Source organism: Puntigrus tetrazona, chromosome 8, assembly GCF_018831695.1.
Source record: "Puntigrus tetrazona isolate hp1 chromosome 8, ASM1883169v1, whole genome shotgun sequence".
NCBI lineage: Eukaryota > Metazoa > Chordata > Actinopteri > Cypriniformes > Cyprinidae > Puntigrus > Puntigrus tetrazona.
In genome coordinates this window covers 9,029,493-9,050,447 of record NC_056706.1, presented here as the reverse complement: position 1 = coordinate 9,050,447, position 20,955 = coordinate 9,029,493, and the positions used below count along the sequence as shown (strand labels likewise).

Here is a 20,955-nt window from a genome sequence, read left to right as displayed (position 1 = left end):
CCCATGTAAACAAAGAGAACATATGAAAATACAACTCAAAGTCCTTTTCAAGATGTGTGGTTGGCAGCGACATGGTGAATTGGAATGAGAAACATGTTTAGAAAGCTCCGTGCTTCCAATCGGAGAGGCATTCAAGAAACAGAGGAGGAGGGCGTGGGAGAACCAAAAAGGCCTTCGAAAATGAAGCCGCATGTCTAACGTCATTTCTCTCCATATGATTCACTGATAAGATGTTTGTAAAAACATGTTGTAACATTACAGAGAAGGGATTGCTAGTTTAATGAGTGATTTGGCGCAAATACTAAAGTAAATGTCAAGATCCATGTGGATACATCAAGTAATGAGATCTAGTTGGTTAGTATGGCCCTGTCAGCCCCTGCTGGTAGAAGCTGTAACTACACCATTTCTTTCATGGACATACTTTCAAAAGTTATAGTAGGATACTGTAACAGAAAATAGGTACCACATTATCCATTTACAGAGCCACTTAAATGACAAAAGATTTTACACTGACATTTTGTAGATCCGAATTTCACGAAATATAATTTTTGTGGTATATTTTATAGTTTAAAATTAAAATTTTTAAAGTTGTTTCATTGTTGCCACATAATCACACTAGAGTTTTTTTTAGCAGTGTGACTGGCAAAAATCCTCTGTTGAGCTATGATCAGAGTTTTTGAGTTATGAATTTTATCATTTTAAAGTGTTAGTAACACTTTTTTTCGATTGTCCACACACATTCTACTGAGAGTTAGTAGACATGTAGTTGTAAATAAATGAGAATTAGTTTGCATGTAATTGAGATGTAGTTATTTATAGTTATTATGTTTAAAATGGACCATCAAAATAAAGTGTAACCAAAGTTTCATATCTCTTCTTAATTTAAAACTTGAAGCTGTAACATTAAAATACGCATATCAATTTCACATTAAAAAAAAAATCTGAACAAAAAGTTTAAAAATACAAATCTATGAACTCCCTTAAAACAATTAAAATCTATTCGATACAAGTTTACAAGTCAATTTTCTAAAGCGTAAACTATAAAATAAGCCATAGACACATTTTATTAAAGGTCACATGACAAGGATTCAAATTTACAATAATCATTAGCCGTGACTGCTAACGGATAATTCTCTTGACGTCATATGTTAACTTGGCTGAAACGTCAATCAATGTAAAGGCTCACAGACTTGTTATGACACTACAATCCTCTAGGCAGTCCACTGTCTCCACTCTGTAACATCCTTGAAAATAAGTGTGCTGATTCTAAAGAGAAACCAGAGCCTCCAGATGAGCGTGAAAGTCTCCGGTAAGGCTCGCTCACATTCGCAGTGTAACCCTGCAGACAGAAGGTATGTGTTAGTCACTGTTTGATTCAGACATATTTTCGACGAAGGCTCATTGAGAAACAGGGGCTGTTTTGACTCGGTCATCTTTGAGAAAGCCTGGTCTTGGAGACTAGCGGCATTTGCAAAAGATTAGCGGGCTAGCTCTCATCTACTGTGCTCGGGTCAGGTAGAGTGCAGTAAGTAGACAGTTATAACGCTGATATCTCTCCATCTACGCAGGGCAGGAACATTCCTACAACATGAACGGCCCTGTAATCCAATTAAGCCCCGCAAAAGATGTGACCTTTGGGCACGAAGGTTAGGTTTTCAGGTATCCCGAGGCAAGATTTTTGCAACGTAATGCAATTTCTTTACGTCTCAGATCAGAAAATCCCTTTTGATGAATCCTTCTACCGCAAGTTCCCGAGCATTAAACTCTCAATCGATCTTTCTGTCAGCATAGAGAGCGAATATGCTTTGTCATTGCGGGAACAGGCCCAGTTGGGGTGCGTTCGCAGTGTAACACAGCGAAAGCAGATCACTCTGACTTAACCTATCATTAGCCAAAAGAATAAATGCAAACCAACTGTGCGAGAACAATAAAATAATTTGTCAAGGGAAAAGGGTGCAGATAAATTCTGGGACTCATTTTCCAGCTGGCCTGAGAAGTGAAATCTCTGGCCAAGTCCACAGCACCTGGCTGTCAGGGCTTTCATACGGCCTTACTTCATTTCAGTTTTTAAAAAGCAAAGCAGTTAGGTCATTCACAACGCCAGAGCCTTTTTCTAGATTAGTCAACACTTGACTTTTTAGGGCAAGAATCAAGTAAACAGCAAAAAAAAAAAAAAAAAAAAGGACAAAACTAGTTAAACATACCACGGCTCCAAATTTCTCCTTTTTTCTCCTCTGAATATTCTTGTCAGAAACTGCGAGTGATATATAACAACTGTTTCCTGCCGCCCGTGTCATCTTTTTTCTTTAAATAGGAACCTTGCGAAGTCGGGAGTTGCTTTATGTGTAGATTTAGGAGCGCTAGCAAATCAGTTATATGGTAAAGCGTAGCTTCATAGACCGGCCCTGCTGTAAAGCGCGAACGTGGAGCCAAGGAAAGGCCATAAATGTCAAGCACGGCCTGGACAACAGAGTGACCTGGTTCTGATTAGGCTGAGATTGTTTTCGTTTCCACTTTCTCCACGGAGATATCGAGCACACACATGCACACTCATCGCTTCCATTTCCATAGGATCCAGCAATGTCTAACCTCCCTCACATGTGTTAGTTCAATAAGAAACACACGTGCTTGAGACATGAAGGTTACGTGTGACAGACACGCTCAACACGGATTCCTCGCTCCGTCACTTACAAATGTGACCTGGAGGTCATCAGGCGTACTTCCCATTTTTCCGGTAACGGTGACGTTGTTGTCTTTAACTGCTAACAGTAGCGTCCTTTAGATATCTTAAAGGGTTTAAAGTGATGGTATAGTCAAACAGATTAGCACTCAGAAAGGGTTTTCTCATACATTTTAAAAGCACATGCCTGTTTGAAAGAAAAATCGAGCAGTATGCCATAATGGGATGTCTTAATTCTCGTATTAATGGAACGTTTGACACTGGAATTAATGCTATGTCAACACTAGAGAAGTATCTTAACGTTTATGGTACATTTGCTGCAGCGTGATGAGTATGTTCTCGCACACACATTAAGGGGTGACTCCAGTGGAAAGTTTGGCACAGGCCGAGTCCTGGAAAACTCATCTGTGAGATTGTGGTGAGGGCTTAAAGAGTGAAATAGTGGGGGAAATATTTGTGGTAGGTGATAAGTCAGCAAACTCGGTGCAAATTGTAAAAAGCTGAAGTCAACATTCATTCCTCAAATTCCTCTCATCCTGTTAAAGGGCCGGGACGCATTAGTCTCTCTTCTCTCATGCTCTGTTTTCTCATGAGCTATTGCAGCCATATCTCAAATGCTTTATTAGGGATTTTGGTTCTCTTTATGCGTTACACTGTAAGGTCCGTCACACATTCTACATCTGAACTGCATATTTACAGTATTTGGCGTCCACATCAGCTGCATTCACGCTGTCAGTGTGCTGTCGGCTGCACAGTGCTGTGGCACTGAGAGTATAGTTTCAGCCATAAGACTATCTGGGATTTAAAGAAAACATACTAATCACAGTCTTTTGCAAATATATGTTTCTATTAAAAATTTTCAACAAAAAATATGACTGAACTAATTAAGAAAAGTCAACACAAGTTCTATATGCAGGGGAAAAAAATCTACATTCATCTATATGTTCCAACACACTGACATTTTAGATGTAGCCAAAAAATGCAAGTGCAATAACTGGTTATTACAATACATTAAATTGAGCAAAACAAAAACATAGCCTACTATTAATTTTATTACTATTATTACTACAAATAATTGTATCCACAGTCTGTTTTTTTTTTCTTCGCAAATCAGACTATACTGCTTGCCCAATAGTGCCACTTAAAGTTGCAGTACCTAATCATTGCACAATTACTGAAACTTAAATAACTGATTAATCAATGCACGCTAATCGTTGGGTAAACAGCTGATTGTACTGGGTGTTTTTGATTCAAGTACAGTAACATACTAATTATTCCAGTACAGTAACATACTAGTTATTAAATTAGAAACTGCACTACATTGGTCGCTTTATACATTTCTGATTTAATGACGCCAAAAGAATCAGTGTTAAGAAATAATGTTTCTTGTTCATGAAATAAATAGGTCTAACGCAAAATACACTCAAGAGTATTCAGGCATTCCATCTACATCAGTGTAACCACGCAGATGTTTAACAGAATAAATACATGTAACCTAAAATTAATTTCAATTTCTGTATACAGCCACAGCACACACACACACACACACACAAGAACGCCGCATGTCTGCCATTGCCGTGATGCGCACACCCTGCAGATGCAGTCTGGTCTAAATTTTTACAAGGCACATAACAATTATTGGTCAAAAGTTCTTGCATTTTGCATAAAAATTCCCATAACATAAAAATAAAGTGAAGGAGCAGGAAAAAAACAGATCGGGCAGTCTGTATCGTGGGAAATTGTGTCCTCTTATCATTCGCCGGCATCTTTTTCTCCAAATATTAACCTGCCAAACTGCTGATTTCAATTTATGCTTTAAGTCTGAGTAAACACCCCAGAGCACTGAGTGGAGATGAGACGACAGAGTTGTCTGACAGAGAAAAGTTTAATAATGTTCGGTGTTCTTTTAACCTTGCTCTGAGCAAGTCTCCGTCTGAGTAATCCGACAGCAGCTCGACGGAAACAGGAAGTAGGAATGCTCAAAGCTTACAGATTTGTGACTGCAGACTGTTCTGAAATGCCTAGAAAAAACTTTCAACCCCGATGGTCAGATGAATCTGATGGGACTGTCGCTAGACGTAGCATAAATTCAATAAAAAACAGCAAAAAAAACATTAGTTCCACTCCATGATGTCTGGTATTCACAAAATTATTAGCTTTGTGGAAAAAAATAAGGACATAAATGATATTTTTGTTGTATGTGCTCACAGCAAATAGTATGTCAGTTAATGTCTGTCAGTTCCTTTTTTTGGCCTTTGAACTGCAAAAGGTCAAGTTTGCTTGACACATGCTCAGTTGGGAAGGTGGTGAAATGTTATTTCTGTAGAAGAACTTTACTAGACAAAAAGGCCATGAAAAACAATAAATACAGGGTTTTTCATCTTACTAGCATTCCCTTCTCAACCATCGTTACACACACAACAATATGAATATATAAAATTTACAGCCTTCAATGATTTTAAAGACGAATGGCTCCCATCACATAATCCAGATCTGTTCGTAAAAGTGAAGTGTTTTCATTCTAAACAATCTGCATTCAGGGCCCACATCAGGTTATTAGCCGTCAGAAATCCCTGAGCGTAATGTAATATTACACTCGGTTGGTGTTGGATCACTAGCGGACGAGAGAATAACTAATTCTTACAGAACCCTGCGCTTTATTAACAACCAGCAATAAAGTATATAAACTGCACTATTAGACTTTATAATGTATTTCATAGTCCTCAAGGGTCATTCCAGCCAATCAGATCGCAGAGTAAATGGGCACTGCCCCATGGCAGCTTCCTGGCACAATGAAACTACTGAACAACAGAGAGGATATAACCGTGCCTACTGGAAGGATTTCTGCTCTCTGCTAATGAAGGAATAAATGTTTGCGCATTTGTTTTTGACCACTCGGATGAAGCCAGCGCTCGATTGGATGGCTGACGTGCCCAGACTTGTAAATAAAAAGGTCTAAGGACTGGCAGAAAACGCCTTATGAATCTGTCTACATTCACTATGTCCTCTGTATAATTTAAAGGTGGTTTGCGAGGCCAGATTCTGTTTGTACCGAGAATCTGCTGTAATCTTTGTGGTATTTCTCGATATAAAAGAATAATACTTATTCTAATAAAAGACCCACCAGGGAACTTGGCACTGGGTTCGCTATCCATATTTATGTTCTATTAAACAGGCAAGCGAACTGGGAGGAGTAGAAAAAACAGCTGTATTGGTACAAAGACCAGCGGGGTGTTGATCGCCATCCGTCACCTTTAACACTAAATCAACAGTGGATACAAAGGGTCAGGGCCACCTAGCCATCTTGCAGCGTCCCGCTATGGGAAGCCGGGGCCCTCGTGTCCGTTTTAGGCCTCGCGATCAATGCTGCCACAAAGAGGATTTTTCTTTGATGGAGCAAACGAGCACCGGGCCAAGAACAGCAAGTGCCACTGTTGAAATGTAAATCAAATTACCACCCGCGTGCACGGTCACACGCGCTGAGAAGTCTGGAGACGCAGTTGCTGCCGTCTAAAAATGCATGAGTAATTCGGCCCATGTAGATGTGCGGTTAGCTGTGGCATGTCCCCCTGGCACAGGCCGAGAGCGAGTAGCCCCTTCATCTCAGTACGGAGTCAGGGAGACAGAGCGAGTAGGCAAAACAATCAGATCCATTTCACATGAGGCAGGAATTCGACCCCTATATCAAAAAGCAAGAGGGAGAAAAAGGTTGGAGAGTGTGGGTGCATTTTTATGAGTGATTCTCAAGACATGGTCCAAGCTAAAAATACATTTTATGATGACACATCGGAGCCAATTCTGTTTTTCCTCCGTTTAAGCTCAGGTCCAGAGCACATTTCCTCTGGTATTCCAGCGATATTTCGACACTTATTCAAACCAGATAATATTTTTTTTAACAGAATTATTGGTTTGAGGGTTGTATTGGCAGGGAGAGGGTGCCCTTGAAATGAAGGATGATTCAGGCCCTTTCTTTGGCTTGGTATTACACATCCCGCAAGCATAAATAAAACAAAACTGGACATTGCAATGACATCACAGGTGCCATAAAAAGTCTAAATTGTAGTTATAATCCAACCAGCAATAAAGGTCGTCGACGTCTGAATGTTTTACCTCAGGATTGATTAAGTAGGTTGAGGTTTTACATATTATTTGAAAAACAACAACGGAATGATCCCAAACCATAATGATTGAGCGTCAGATGCCGTAATCTTCTAAAACCACAAGAGCAGCTTTCATCAAACGCTACTCGATTCGATTATAAGATGTTTTTCAGGCTTTTTTATGCCTCACCGACTGCATCTTTCTCTCAAAAATAAGCTCATAAAATCCCAACCAAATTAAGCTGAATCAACACTCGAGACGGTCCTCTAGAGACCTGTTTGTGAGAAATGATTCAATGGCTTCCATTACAGCAAGCTGGCTCTCAAAGGCTTGGTGACTGACGCTGAAAAATGTTCACTTGTTAAAGGTTTGCTCAGTGATGTCATCGGCCAGGATGAAATAGCACTGCACATTGATCATGAGGACTTTGTGAATCAATGGAACAAGCTGCAAACATTACAGTTTCCCCACACAATCAATTTATCCATGCCTCATTCTGATGTCATAGGAGTTCCCCAAAAGACATGGGCCGCAGTCGAGGAGGATGCGTGGGAGTGAGAGCACAACTGTATAGAGATCGAGTGTGTGTAAGTGTGAGAGAGAAAGCCCAAAGGCAGGCGAAACAAACGAAAAATGTTCAGGCGAGAGCAGGTAATTGCGCAGCCCACAACGGTTTACCAGTGATGCAACTGCCGAAGTCAACATTTTTTTAAACTCGAGTGCAATCAGCCACAGCAACTAAAACAAAGCAATCTTGTGGACAACACATGTTTACGGGAAGCAATAAAGCTAGTTGTTGTAAATAAAGCATCCACCTATAAATCACCTGAACGAGAACTTCTAAATCTGATCAATCCAAGGGTTTTAATACTTTTTTAACAGTCGGTAATGGCCGCACCACATCACACGTCCTGAGACATACTGGTTATCAGCCAGGCAAGCACAGGAAACTTCATCAAGCTACAGGAATTCAACTCATGAGTGCAAATGCCACATTTTACAGAGTGACCAAACGGTGCTGAGTTTGTATATGTGTGTGGGAGTACACGCATCGCCATAGAAACCCGAAACACTATACCAATGACTCCCTTTAGAGTCAATTACTCATTTTTTCATGAGCTGAATCAACACTTCAACGTGGGAGTTTGTCTGTGAATACTAAGTATTACCTTGTGTTAAAAAAAAAAAAACACACAAGCACAGACAACCACAGCAACTCTGGTCATCATAATCTCATTTGCTGAAAATACAGTGAAATTTAAAGGTAACCTAATGGGATGAATTCAAAATATTCCATTTAATATCATTCAGCTCAGAAATTGGAAATGTGTTGATTCAATGAAAAATGATTCCGCTATATTTACCAATGCACCACAAATCAGTAGTTGACTTTTCCAGGACACGGAAAGCCAAAGAACAATTTAATTAGGCATGGTAGAGAGATTTTGTTCCATCGGACAAGTGCTGCGTTCTTGGGATGTTCATCATGATGCCTTGCCAGCTCACTGGTTGCATTGCCATAACTTTCTCATGATCTTGCAGAATTGTACGATACAATGCAAATGCTGCTGTGTTAAAGACTTTATCTTGTATGATAACATGCCATTTCAACAAAACTATTTTTTTTTTTGCATTTACATTTTAAAAAGTAGATATGCATAAGTATAAATCGGATAATTGGCTTAAATGATTACAATTCCTAATATCTGAGACCACAAAATTAGCTTCTGATCAACAAATATTTTTAACGGATGAACGGTAGTCCATACTCAGAAACCGACTCAATCAATATTTGTTCGCAGTGATATTCTTTTATTTAACATTTAAAAACATTTAATTTCACGCGTCAAGGCGAGTGAGATAATATCTGTAACTTGTTTTCTGAAACATGTCAACAAGATTACGCAACACACTACGAGCTTACTTCAAAAGTCTATTCCATTCCTTTCAAGTATGTAAATAAGGATGCTCAATGAGGCGTATCTAAAATATCATTGTTCTGTTCTGTCAAATACATCAGAGAGACATTGAATTGATTTACTTTGGATGGGGGTGAGTTGTGGACCCAAGTCTCATGAACGCTGAGACAAACATTTGGTTTGAATTTGTCGGGCAAACGTCACAATCAAACCCTCTGACTCTCTTTTGTGACAAGGTATGATTACTAATATAAGTCAAATTTGTATAATCATAAACTGGAGTTAGCGGTTAGCTTTACCAACCCCCGCAATCCCACGCCATTGTAGCATCATCTAAACAGGGTGACCACCCTAGTTCAATACAAGAGAGCCCTGTTCTGGAGGGATGCATGCTCAATTGCAACTAACAGAGTGTCAGATACATCGTAAGCACATACATGCATAAACTAAATACTGTAGAACGCCGTGTTCCTTCTCCAATGAAAAATGCAATGTAGGATGATTTTGTGACTAAATTAATGAGATTACTGAATTACTCTTTATGTATTGCCTACAGTGATCTCCAATTGCAATATTATGGTGTTCTCTATTACTCAGTCTCATGCTGTATGGGTAATGACAGCCTCAGTCACTATTCACCTTTAGTGTATTTAACAAGATGCACAGAAAGAACAGTGAACGAAGAGGAACCACTAACACCTACGTTTGTGTTCCACAAAAGTAATGAAGTAAAGGATGATACAATATGAGGATGAGAACGAAAACAACATTAATCTGTGACTGAACTATCCCATTAAAGGATATAATAGTCTGCTTTAAAGCGATCAAGCATTTTATCAAAGACAAACCGTGCGAGATTAATGTAAGTTTGTTAGTTACGTTTTTTTTAAAGGCCCCTTTACTAGGATATGCGCGACACGTTTATCTTTCCTCAAGACGCGATAAGCCCTAGCAAAGAGGAACTGTGTCGAATCGTGCCAAAATACAGTGCGACAGGACGATGTGCACAATTTTGCTTTTGCGCTTAGACGCTGTTGTAAAGTATGCCCATGTATTATTGCACACCATATATATAAGTTTTTAATGTATATCTGGCTCTTATGCAACTACATTAATTAATGCATCAAATTCTATATGCAGCCTAATTAATTTTTAGTTTTTATATTATTATTATTATTATTATTATTATTGTATTATTTATTTATATTAGTTAATTAGTATGTCTTTATATATTATAAAAAATATATATTATTTTTATCATATATATTAAAACCTAACGGCTTTGTTGTTCAGATTGAAAGTTAGCATGTTTAATTAAACGTTTATTAATTAAGCTAAATTTATTTAACTAAATGCTACATATTAATGCTAAATATTTTATTGGTATTTTATATTTGCATTCCTAATTAAGCTTAGCCACAGCTGGGATCATTTTAATCCAGAAACCATACGGCAAAAAATAAATAAATAAATAAATAAAATGCACCCGTAAAGACAAAAGTCCGCAGGTACATACCCTCTCCGGGTGACATGGTGAAACAGTGAAGTTTGGAGGTGTGATGCGCGTGGAGTTTGAGATCTTCAGATCCGCAACGCATCTGTATCGAGGCGGGATTCGAGCCACAGCCGTCAGCAGGGACGCGTTTCGGGCAGATGTCTGTTTTACTGCTGAACATGGAGAAGGCGAGCTCGGTGAAATCTGTCTGATGACTGACCATCCCAATAAGCGCGGCAGATTTCTGCATCTGGACCTCTGACTTCCAAGTGTGCATGTCAGTCCCCGTACAATAATAGTCCTTATCGCTTCTTGTACCTGTGGGATGAGGGATCGTGAACTTCACTTGAAAGAACAAACTCTTACAGCTCGTAAACGACTCTGAAGCGACACGATAAGCATGCAACCAATATCTTTTATAGCATAACTCAGTAAAACGCGCAGAATAATTAATGTTTTCACGCGCTGTAGAGGAATTTTAAAACATAGCCTACCTATTTAAACCCTCCAAAGCAAGACAGAGAGGATATTTTGACTGAATGATGATGACTCTCAACTTCTGCGTCCAACTGGCTGTTAAATGTGTTCTTACAGACCGCATCCTCTCTCCTGTTTCAGCAGCAATTTTATGAGTTTTCTATAGCATCAATTCTGAAAAGCAAAACATGCGTCCCTGTTTTGATTGACAGCTCGAAGTGCCAATGAATTTACGCTACCGAAAGGGGAGGGACCAATCGAGAACAAACTGGGTGAATGTTTAGCGAATAGTGGAATTGATCTCCAGCCGCTTCAAACTGGGAACAATAATTAGCATTTATGAAACTAAAACAGTTCTGTACAACCTCCTCAGATGACCTAGCCATGACAGAAATTAGATTCGTCATCACACAGCAACTAATAATTTAAGATCTGCTGTGTAACAGACAAAACAAGATTATTCAGGGTACAGAGATCAGTAATAAATCATTATTAGACTAATTGCATGGAGAAGTATGTGGTACTAGCGTAAAAATCTTATACTTATTTCTCTGATTTTCGGTTTAGAAAATCGCGGAGTTTTAAAAAAATTGTGATTTCTGAAAAAAAAAACAATAGAAAAGTGTTGCAGTCAAACATATCAACAGTGACATCTTATGGACATTTTTAGAAACTAACATTAAAATTGCAGTTGGCCTAATAATTATTAAGATCATTGCTAGGAATTTTTTTAGAAAAAAAAATAAAAATGTATAAAAACAATGTGGTATTTATACAGTATTTTTAAAACCGACAATGGGTCCACTATGCTCCAAATACAAAATAAAATTTCATTTTACATGTACTCAACGCACGGAGCCCAGTTATGATTCTTACTATGGCGAAGGTCGGTTCATGAATATTAATTTCGCTGCTTCACGTTTTTCCACGCTGGCCCGGTTGTTTGCTAACGGCGAGTGAGCAGTAGTCTCCGGCGAATGAAAAAATCTTTATATAAATGCCCAAGGAGGTCACAAAGCAACGCAAACATGACATAATTAATAAAAAATGAGTAAAGCCGTTGCGTTTGTAATATTTGATCTTAAATTTTGGCGTGATGTAATCTTGTTGGTAAGTTTTTGCTACAGCACGAGCAAAGTTTGATGTCTGTGTCGTTCGTGTAGTGCTCGCGCGACGCCGCGTGGACCGGTCTAATCTTTTCGCGATGCACACCACAGTGGGATATGCGCTCAGAAAACTTTCTGTTTATGTATCAGCTGTGGCAATTCTTATATTTTCGTGCATATAACCCTGTTGAAACTCCTGTCACTCGGTTCCCCGGGACTGATGACGAGAAGTCGACGATGACTCAAAATCCCGCTGGGCCTGGAGGCGTTTTGAGGGCCGCGCTGCTCCGGGAACAGTCTTAAAGGTAACGTTACTGTCAGTGCTTTCTATAAATAAATTAGTTGTACACCACAAGTGTGATTTTTTTTGTTTGTGCAATTTTGTGCAGAATAAAAGCTTTTCAAAACAAGTTAAACATTTTTACATGCATTTTTTTCCCATTTTTTTATATTGACCAAGTTATGCACAAATGCAGCTTTTTCACTCAAAAACTGATGTAAGCTCAGGTTAATGAGGGAAAAATAATAACAATCCACAAGCTGACAAAAAGAGTGATAGAAATATTTGGTATATTGCATAACAAGAGATAGGATTTATAATTTTTTTGTTGTTGTTGTTAATCCTGATCAGATTAGTTTAATACTAGATTAGTTTAATAATATTGCATTTTTCAATTTATTATTATTACGTTTTTTAAAGGGATGTTACTTTAAAAACATTCATTATTATAGCCTATACAGTATTTAATGCAATTACATCAAACGTAACTGTAACTAAATTACAGAACAATTAGGATTAACCCCTTATTTAAATTACCGTAAGTACTCGGTACGTAATGCATTACACCCAACACTGTTACTGATGCAGTCTTCTTCACAGGGAAACATCCACCGTCTCTGAGTTTTGGAAGCTAGAGTTATATGTTAAATAACTTGTAAAATTCTTCTGTTCTTTGCAGATGCTTGGTCTTTTGCAAACAACGTCGACATCAGCGTGCACAAAAACTTGGAGGAGAGACTGGCTGCAACCACATATAAGTTAATTAATTAGTAATGCATTACACCCAACACTGTTACTGATGCAGTCTTCTTCACAGGAAAACGTCCGCTGGTTCTCAGTTTTGGAAGCTGCACATGACCCCCATTTCTCTACAAGCTTGACGAGTTCAAACAACTGGTCAAGGACTTCAGTGATGTGGCAGATTTCCTCATTGTTTACCTTGCAGAAGCGCATGCAACTGGTAATGACAATAATAGTTCAAATAATTAGCTTTAGCCCTGATGCAATAGTAACTATATGGGTTGATGTAAACTATGCCTAGAATACCCTGTACAGTCCTGATGGTAACAATATGGCTTGATTTGAACTATTCCTACAATACTATGTGGAGTGATATGTTTTTTGCAGATGCTTGGTCCTTTGCAAACAACGTCGACATCAGCGTGCACAAAAACTTGGAGGAGAGACTGGCTGCGGCCGGACCCTGGCCAAAGAAGACCCCCTTTGCCCCGTGGTAGTGGATGAGATGAGCAACATCACTGCCAGCAAATACGGAGCCCTGCCTGAGCGCCTCTATGTCATTCAGAGCGGGACAGTTATCTATCAGGTGAGCGTTCTGTAATGTAGACGAACTACACACAAGTACAGGAAATGCCTCCAAAGCTTCAGAACTGCTCTCGTGAGAGTTTTTACATTTTAACCTTGGCCAGAGGCTTTTACACACACTTTTCCTCTTGTAGTAAGAGATTTCACGTGTTTATAGAGGTGAAAGGTTTGGAATGAGCTGAAAGGGATTTGTAGTCGCTTGGGTCTGTTCTTTTGCTTTTGTTGCATTTTTGATTTCCAGCGTTTTGTATTGTCTAAATATATTCATCAGGAAGCCCACAGCGTGGAAGGATTTTCACACTCGTTTTTAATCTTTCTAACAGGGTGGCATCGGACCTTGGGGGTACAACCCTGAAGAGGTTCGAAACGTTCTGAATTAAAATGAATTAAAAGGGAAAAAATGGAAGTGTTTGCACGAATTTGTACTTTTACACACACACACACATATGTATCTCATAGTGTATGTCATATAAGCCACGACAACTTAGACGTTAATATTAAAAATTATGTTTTATTACGTACTCTACTGTCTGATTTATCGATTTCAGCTTGAAAAAGGTAAGGTAAAGAGCATATATATAAGTTACTCTAACTAATTGTCTTTGGCAAAAGTTAAAATTCTGTTTATGACTGCCATGCAACAAAATAAATAATATATTAATAAAATGTATATGTTGTTATTAACTTTTACTGCTATAATCTATTTATATAATCTGTCACAAAGATTTCTGCATCTGGACCATCTGGACCTTCCAAGTGTTCATGCAGTGATTGTCTCTATTATCATTTCTTGCACCTGTAAGACGAACTATGAACTTGAAACTTCAATTCGAGTCGAAGGAAGAAACTTACAGCTCTCGAAGGGATATGAAGCAACATGACATAGCTAATAAACCTTTATAACACAGTAAAACACACTGAATAATTAATGTTTCCTAACAACAGTTCTGAAACAGAAAAGGTTTCTGTAGAAAGGGGAGGGTCCATTTGGGGAAAAAAAACTAGATGCTTATTTTGTGAATACTGAAATGAATTCACTTAAAACTGGGAATAATAAGTAGCATTTACAACTAAAACATTCCTGTTTATCTTCCTCGGGTAAACAAGCTATAAAATTAATTTGCGTAAATAACGCAAGAGCTATTGCGCGTCCGCTATGGTAAATATAACAATGTACAAGCGAAGTTATGATTCTTACTATGGCGAAGGTGGGTTTATGAATATTAATTAAGCTGCGTGACGTTTTCCAGTAGCCCAGATATTTGCTAAAGGCAAGCGGTCGCTTTTCGCATGGCGAAAAACAAATCCTGCTATGATAAAGGCTTATGAAAATTAGTCTCCAGAAAGGTTACCAAGCAACACCGATGCGACATAATTAATAATAAGCAAAGCCTTCGCCCACGTGAGCTCTGGTCTTGAATTTTGGCGTGATGTAACGTGTGGAGGGCGGTACGGCTCCGCTACAACAACACGAGCAAAGTTTGATGTCTGCGTCGTTCGCGTAGCGCTCGCGCCAAGACGCGTGGACCGATCAAATCTCCTCGCGATGGGGACCACAGTGGGATATGCGTTTAAAAAACTTTACGTTTATGTATCGGCTGTGGTCATGGTATTATTAGCGATCGCGCAGATGATCCTGTTGAAGCTCCTGTCGTTCGTTTCCCCGGGACTGATGATGAAAATCCATCTGAAAATGGGAGAGAAGTCGACGATGACTCAAAATCCCAAATTCAGATACGAAGACTGGGGTCCGACTTTCTTTTCTCTGGCGTTCATTAAAACCGTGCTCTCCGTGAACTGGTGCTCGCTGGGCCTGGAGGCGTTTGAGGGGCACGCGGCTCCGGACACAGCTTTATTCACCCTGGACGGACAGAAAACGAGCGTTCATCGTTTTGTCAAAGGTAAATGTCTTCATCATTATTATTGTTAGTAGTAGCGTAACTAAACTTTGTGCTATAATGACTTTATCGTTCCTAGAGGTCTTTTCCAATTTAACTATTAAAAAAAAAAACTAATTTTGCATTAAAAAATTACTTTTCGTAGTCTAGGTAGTATTTAATGCAACCACATATAAGTTAATTAATTAGTAATGCATTACACCCAACACTGTTACTGATGCAGTCTTCTTTACAGGAAAACGTCCGCTGGTTCTCAGTTTTGGAAGCTGCACATGACCCCCATTTCTCTACAAGCTTGACGAGTTCAAACAACTGGTCAAGGACTTCAGGGATGTGGCAGATTTCCTCATTGTTTACCTTGCAGAAGCGCATGCAACTGGTAATGACAATAATAGTTCAAATAATTAGCTTTAGCCCTGATGCAATAGTAACTATATGGGTTGATGTAAACTATGCCTAGAATACCCTGTACAGTCCTGATGGTAACAATATGGCTTGATTTGAACTATTCCTACAATACTATGTGGAGTGATATGTTTTTTGCAGATGCTTGGTCCTTTGCAAACAACGTCGACATCAGCGTGCACAAAAACTTGGAGGAGAGACTGGCTGCGGCCCGGACCCTGGCCAAAGAAGACCCCCTTTGCCCCGTGGTAGTGGATGAGATGAGCAACATCACTGCCAGCAAATACGGAGCCCTGCCTGAGCGCCTCTATGTCATTCAGAGCGGGAAAGTTATCTATCAGGTGAGCGTTCTGTAATGTAGACGAACTACACACAAGTACAGGAAATGCCTCCAAAGCTTCAGAACTGCTCTCGTGAGAGCTTTTACATTTTAACCTTGGCCAGAGGCTTTTACACACACTTTTCCTCTTGTAGTAAGAGATTTCACGTGTTTATAGAGGTGAAAGGTTTGGAATGAGCTGAAAGGGTTTTGTAGTCGCTTGGGTCTGTTCTTTTGCTTTTGTTGCATTTTTGATTTCCAGCGTTTTGTATTGTCTAAATATATTCATCAGGAAGCCCACAGCGTGGAAGGATTTTCACACTCGTTTTTAATCTTTCTAACAGGGTGGCATCGGACCTTGGGGGTACAACCCTGAAGAGGTTCGAAACGTTCTGAATTAAAATGAATTAAAAGGGAAAAAATGGAAGTGTTTGCACGAATTTGTACTTTTACACACACACACACATATGTATCTCATAGTGTATGTCATATAAGCCACGACAACTTAGACGTTAATATTAAAAATTATGTTTTATTACGTACTCTACTGTCTGATTTATCGATTTCAGCTTGAAAAAGGTAAGGTAAAGAGCATATATATAAGTTACTCTAACTAATTGTCTTTGGCAAAAGTTAAAATTCTGTTTATGACTGCCATGCAACAAAATAAATAATATATTAATAAAATGTATATGTTGTTATTAACTTTTACTGCTATAATCTATTTATATAATCTGTCACAACGATTTCTGCATCTGGACCATCTGGACCTTCCAAGTGTTCATGCAGTGATTGTCTCTATTATCATTTCTTGCACCTGTAAGACGAACTATGAACTTGAAACTTCAATTCGAGTCGAAGGAAGAAACTTACAGCTCTCGAAGGGATATGAAGCAACATGACATAGCTAATAAACCTTTATAACACAGTAAAACACACTGAATAATTAATGTTTCCTAACAACAGTTCTGAAACAGAAAAGGTTTCTGTAGAAAGGGGAGGGTCCATTTGGGGAAAAAAAACTAGATGCTTATTTTGTGAATACTGAAATGAATTCACTTAAAACTGGGAATAATAAGTAGCATTTACAACTAAAACATTCCTGTTTATCTTCCTCGGGTAAACAAGCTATAAAATTAATTTGCGTAAATAACGCAAGAGCTATTGCGCGTCCGCTATGGTAAATATAACAATGTACAAGCGAAGTTATGATTCTTACTATGGCGAAGGTGGGTTTATGAATATTAATTAAGCTGCGTGACGTATTCCAGTAGCCCAGATATTTGCTAAAGGCAAGCGGTCGCTTTTCGCATGGCGAAAAAACAAATCCTGCTATGATAAAGGCTTATGAAAATTAGTCTCCAGAAAGGTTACCAAGCAACACCGATGCGACATAATTAATAATAAGCAAAGCCTTCGCCCACGTGAGATCTGGTCTTGAATTTTGGCGTGATGTAACGTGTGGAGGGCGGTACGGCTCCGCTACAACAACACGAGCAAAGTTTGATGTCTGCGTCGTTCGCGTAGCGCTCGCGCCAAGACGCGTGGACCGATCAAATCTCCTCGCGATGGGGACCACAGTGGGATATGCGTTTAAAAAACTTTACGTTTATGTATCGGCTGTGGTCATGGTATTATTAGCGATCGCGCAGATGATCCTGTTGAAGCTCCTGTCGTTCGTTTCCCCGGGACTGATGATGAAAATCCATCTGAAAATGGGAGAGAAGTCGACGATGACTCAAAATCCCAAATTCAGATACGAAGACTGGGGTCCGACTTTCTTTTCTCTGGCGTTCATTAAAACCGTGCTCTCCGTGAACTGGTGCTCGCTGGGCCTGGAGGCGTTTGAGGGGCACGCGGCTCCGGACACAGCTTTATTCACCCTGGACGGACAGAAAACGAGCGTTCATCGTTTTGTCAAAGGTAAATGTCTTCATCATTATTATTGTTAGTAGTAGCGTAACTAAACTTTGTGCTATAATGACTTTATCGTTCCTAGAGGTCTTTTCCAATTTAACTATTAAAAAAAAAAACTAATTTTGCATTAAAAAATTACTTTTCGTAGTCTAGGTAGTATTTAATGCAACCACATATAAGTTAATTAATTAGTAATGCATTACACCCAACACTGTTACTGATGCAGTCTTCTTTACAGGAAAACGTCCGCTGGTTCTCAGTTTTGGAAGCTGCACATGACCCCCATTTCTCTACAAGCTTGACGAGTTCAAACAACTGGTCAAGGACTTCAGTGATGTGGCAGATTTCCTCATTGTTTACCTTGCAGAAGCGCATGCAACTGGTAATGACAATAATAGTTCAAATAATTAGCTTTAGCCCTGATGCAATAGTAACTATATGGGTTGATGTAAACTATGCCTAGAATACCCTGTACAGTCCTGATGGTAACAATATGGCTTGATTTGAACTATTCCTACAATACTATGTGGAGTGATATGTTTTTTGCAGATGCTTGGTCCTTTGCAAACAACGTCGACATCAGCGTGCACAAAAACTTGGAGGAGAGACTGGCTGCGGCCCGGACCCTGGCCAAAGAAGACCCCCTTTGCCCCGTGGTAGTGGATGAGATGAGCAACATCACTGCCAGCAAATACGGAGCCCTGCCTGAGCGCCTCTATGTCATTCAGAGCGGGAAAGTTATCTATCAGGTGAGCGTTCTGTAATGTAGACGAACTACACACAAGTACAGGAAATGCCTCCAAAGCTTCAGAACTGCTCTCGTGAGAGCTTTTACATTTTAACCTTGGCCATAGGCTTTTACACACACTTTTCCTCTTGTAGTAAGAGATTTCACGTGTTTATAGAGGTGAAAGGTTTGGAATGAGCTGAAAGGGATTTGTAGTCGCTTGGGTCTGTTCTTTTGCTTTTGTTGCATTTTTGATTTCCAGCGTTTTGTATTGTCTAAATATATTCATCAGGAAGCCCACAGCGTGGAAGGATTTTCACACTCGTTTTTAATCTTTCTAACAGGGTGGCATCGGACCTTGGGGGTACAACCCTGAAGAGGTTCGAAACGTTCTGGAGAAAATGAATTAAAAGGGAAAAAATGGAAGTGTTCTGTCCAAGATTGCATTGCATCTGAAATTCTAGTGCCTGAACTCATTTTGTGAATCCTTGTGTTTGCTTGTGACAGGTACAGATTAAACCATCCGGTCTCTGTACCTTGATGTTTCAAATACATGGAATGTGAAATATAAGTAGATGACAGTATCCTTAGCGTATATTTTTGTATGCCATTTGTAATTTTTTATTTTTGCAGTTTGTTATTAAACATTGATTTATATTTTCTGCTTTAATGCAAATGCATAATTATCATACCAGCATCATATTCAAAGCCTGTGATGAATATCCAACAGCAGAGATTGTGAAGGGCATCTGTGCTTGTAAGATTTTTTTGGAGCTTGTGACTAAATGATGCTTACAGGGTTAAACTGTGTGAACTGTAAACTGATTATTTTAGTCATTTGTTCTAAACATATTTTACAGCACAGATTTCACTAAATATTCAGAGTTTTTCTATTCAGCTATTCAAATAAACAGTCATACGTGTCTCATAAGAGTGAGCGTGGTTACTTTACTTTCATGAGAAAGCTAAATCTCGAACTGCTCTTTTAAACCATGCTTGACCTGCCAAATATTTCAAATGACTTCTTTTAAGCTGCACAATTTGAACAATAACAATGCCACTTTACAAAAAAAGACAGATTGCATTATAAAGCAGTTATGAACAGGTTGAATGTTGCAGTCACTGAATCTATTAAAAAAAGAACAGCTTCACAAAATCATTTTACGGTCAATGTGTCTTTAGTACCCTTTCATCCAGTACATCTTATCAAACCTAAAAGCTAAATTCATTCAAATGCCCGCTAACAACAGTAATCCTGGTCTTCAATGGACACTGCTAAATGTAAATGATACTTCAGAATATGCTGACATAATGCATTGCAAATGGATGTTTTTTCATAACCCTTGTACAAAAATGATTTGCTAACCTGTAAAAGATGGGGAGGATTTTGGTCGTCTACCTGTTTTATTTTTAATTCAATTGTGAGATATTCATGAATGATAAACAATGTTCTATTCCTGCTGTTAGCTGCAAGAACCTTAACCTTGTGACTGCATTTGTACGCTGAACTCATGTCACATGTTGTATTTGGCAGTCAGGACCCTGTTGCTTACAGAGCTGCAAACACTACAGACTGATCCAAAGACAAAGTTTAACTCCAGACTCTATTTTCGTTTTTTTGAAAGGGCTCCTATCTCTCAAAACATTTTTCTTAAGAACTAATGGTACAACTGGTTTGCTCAATGTAGATACACAGAGCTTTTTATATTCACCAGTCTTTAAAATGTCTTATTGCCAGTTATAAACTGTAAATTATTGACTTTTTTTTTTTTTTTTTAGCATGACCTTTGATTTCCATCGTAATTAGAATGACAGTTGAGTTTCCCACAAGATCAGGCAGCCAAGTCACAGAATATAATCTACCAATATATTATTTCAGCAATGTTGTGAACACCACTGGGGCTGTTCAGATTCTCAAAAGCGGTCATTCACACAGAAAGTCGTTGCTCGTTTGTGAGGCACTACAAAGGATGCTAGCGAACAAACATCTCATTCTACAGCAGCGGAGGGCCGAGGCCCACTAAAAAGCATTAGTAAATTTTAAAGGATGCCTCAAGTTGACTTGAAATAAATTGAAGATAAAACAAGCAATAGGTTGAACTAGTTGTTGTTAGTTGTTTTTTTTAATTCCCCCTGTCAAGAACAAGCTTCTCAGTTTTAAAACCTTTAAACACTATGGGTGTTTTATAAAGAACTTGTGTTGTCATTTTTCTGGGTATTCCAAACTCTAAAATATTTGAAAGTAACACATATAGTTCCTATAAATTAAAAAGATCATCAGCAGACATACCAGTAGAAACCTATT

General features: G+C 38.8%; 1 protein-coding gene and 3 pseudogenes across 2 annotated transcripts in view; 3 read left to right on the top strand and 1 right to left on the bottom strand.

Moving 5' to 3' along the window:
* LOC122350046 (zinc finger protein GLIS1) overlaps positions 1 to 10,849 on the bottom strand; it is a 70,235-nt gene extending 59,386 nt beyond the window's left edge. For both annotated transcript variants that reach the window (XM_043246228.1, XM_043246229.1), the window contains exons 1-2: positions 10,690 to 10,849; positions 10,217 to 10,513 (exon numbers count right to left, since the gene is read on the bottom strand). In XM_043246228.1, coding sequence (XP_043102163.1) covers positions 10,217 to 10,472 — 256 coding nt within the window. In that variant the 5' untranslated portion in view covers positions 10,473 to 10,513; positions 10,690 to 10,849. The remainder of the gene's footprint in view (positions 1 to 10,216; positions 10,514 to 10,689) is intronic.
* Positions 10,850 to 12,835: 1,986 nt separating this feature from the next.
* On the top strand, positions 12,836 to 13,901 carry LOC122350693 (annotated as a pseudogene).
* An 832-nt stretch (positions 13,902 to 14,733) lies between these two features.
* Positions 14,734 to 16,544, top strand: LOC122350692 (annotated as a pseudogene).
* A 783-nt stretch (positions 16,545 to 17,327) lies between these two features.
* LOC122350691 lies at positions 17,328 to 19,575 on the top strand (annotated as a pseudogene).
* Positions 19,576 to 20,955: the final 1,380 nt, after the last annotated feature.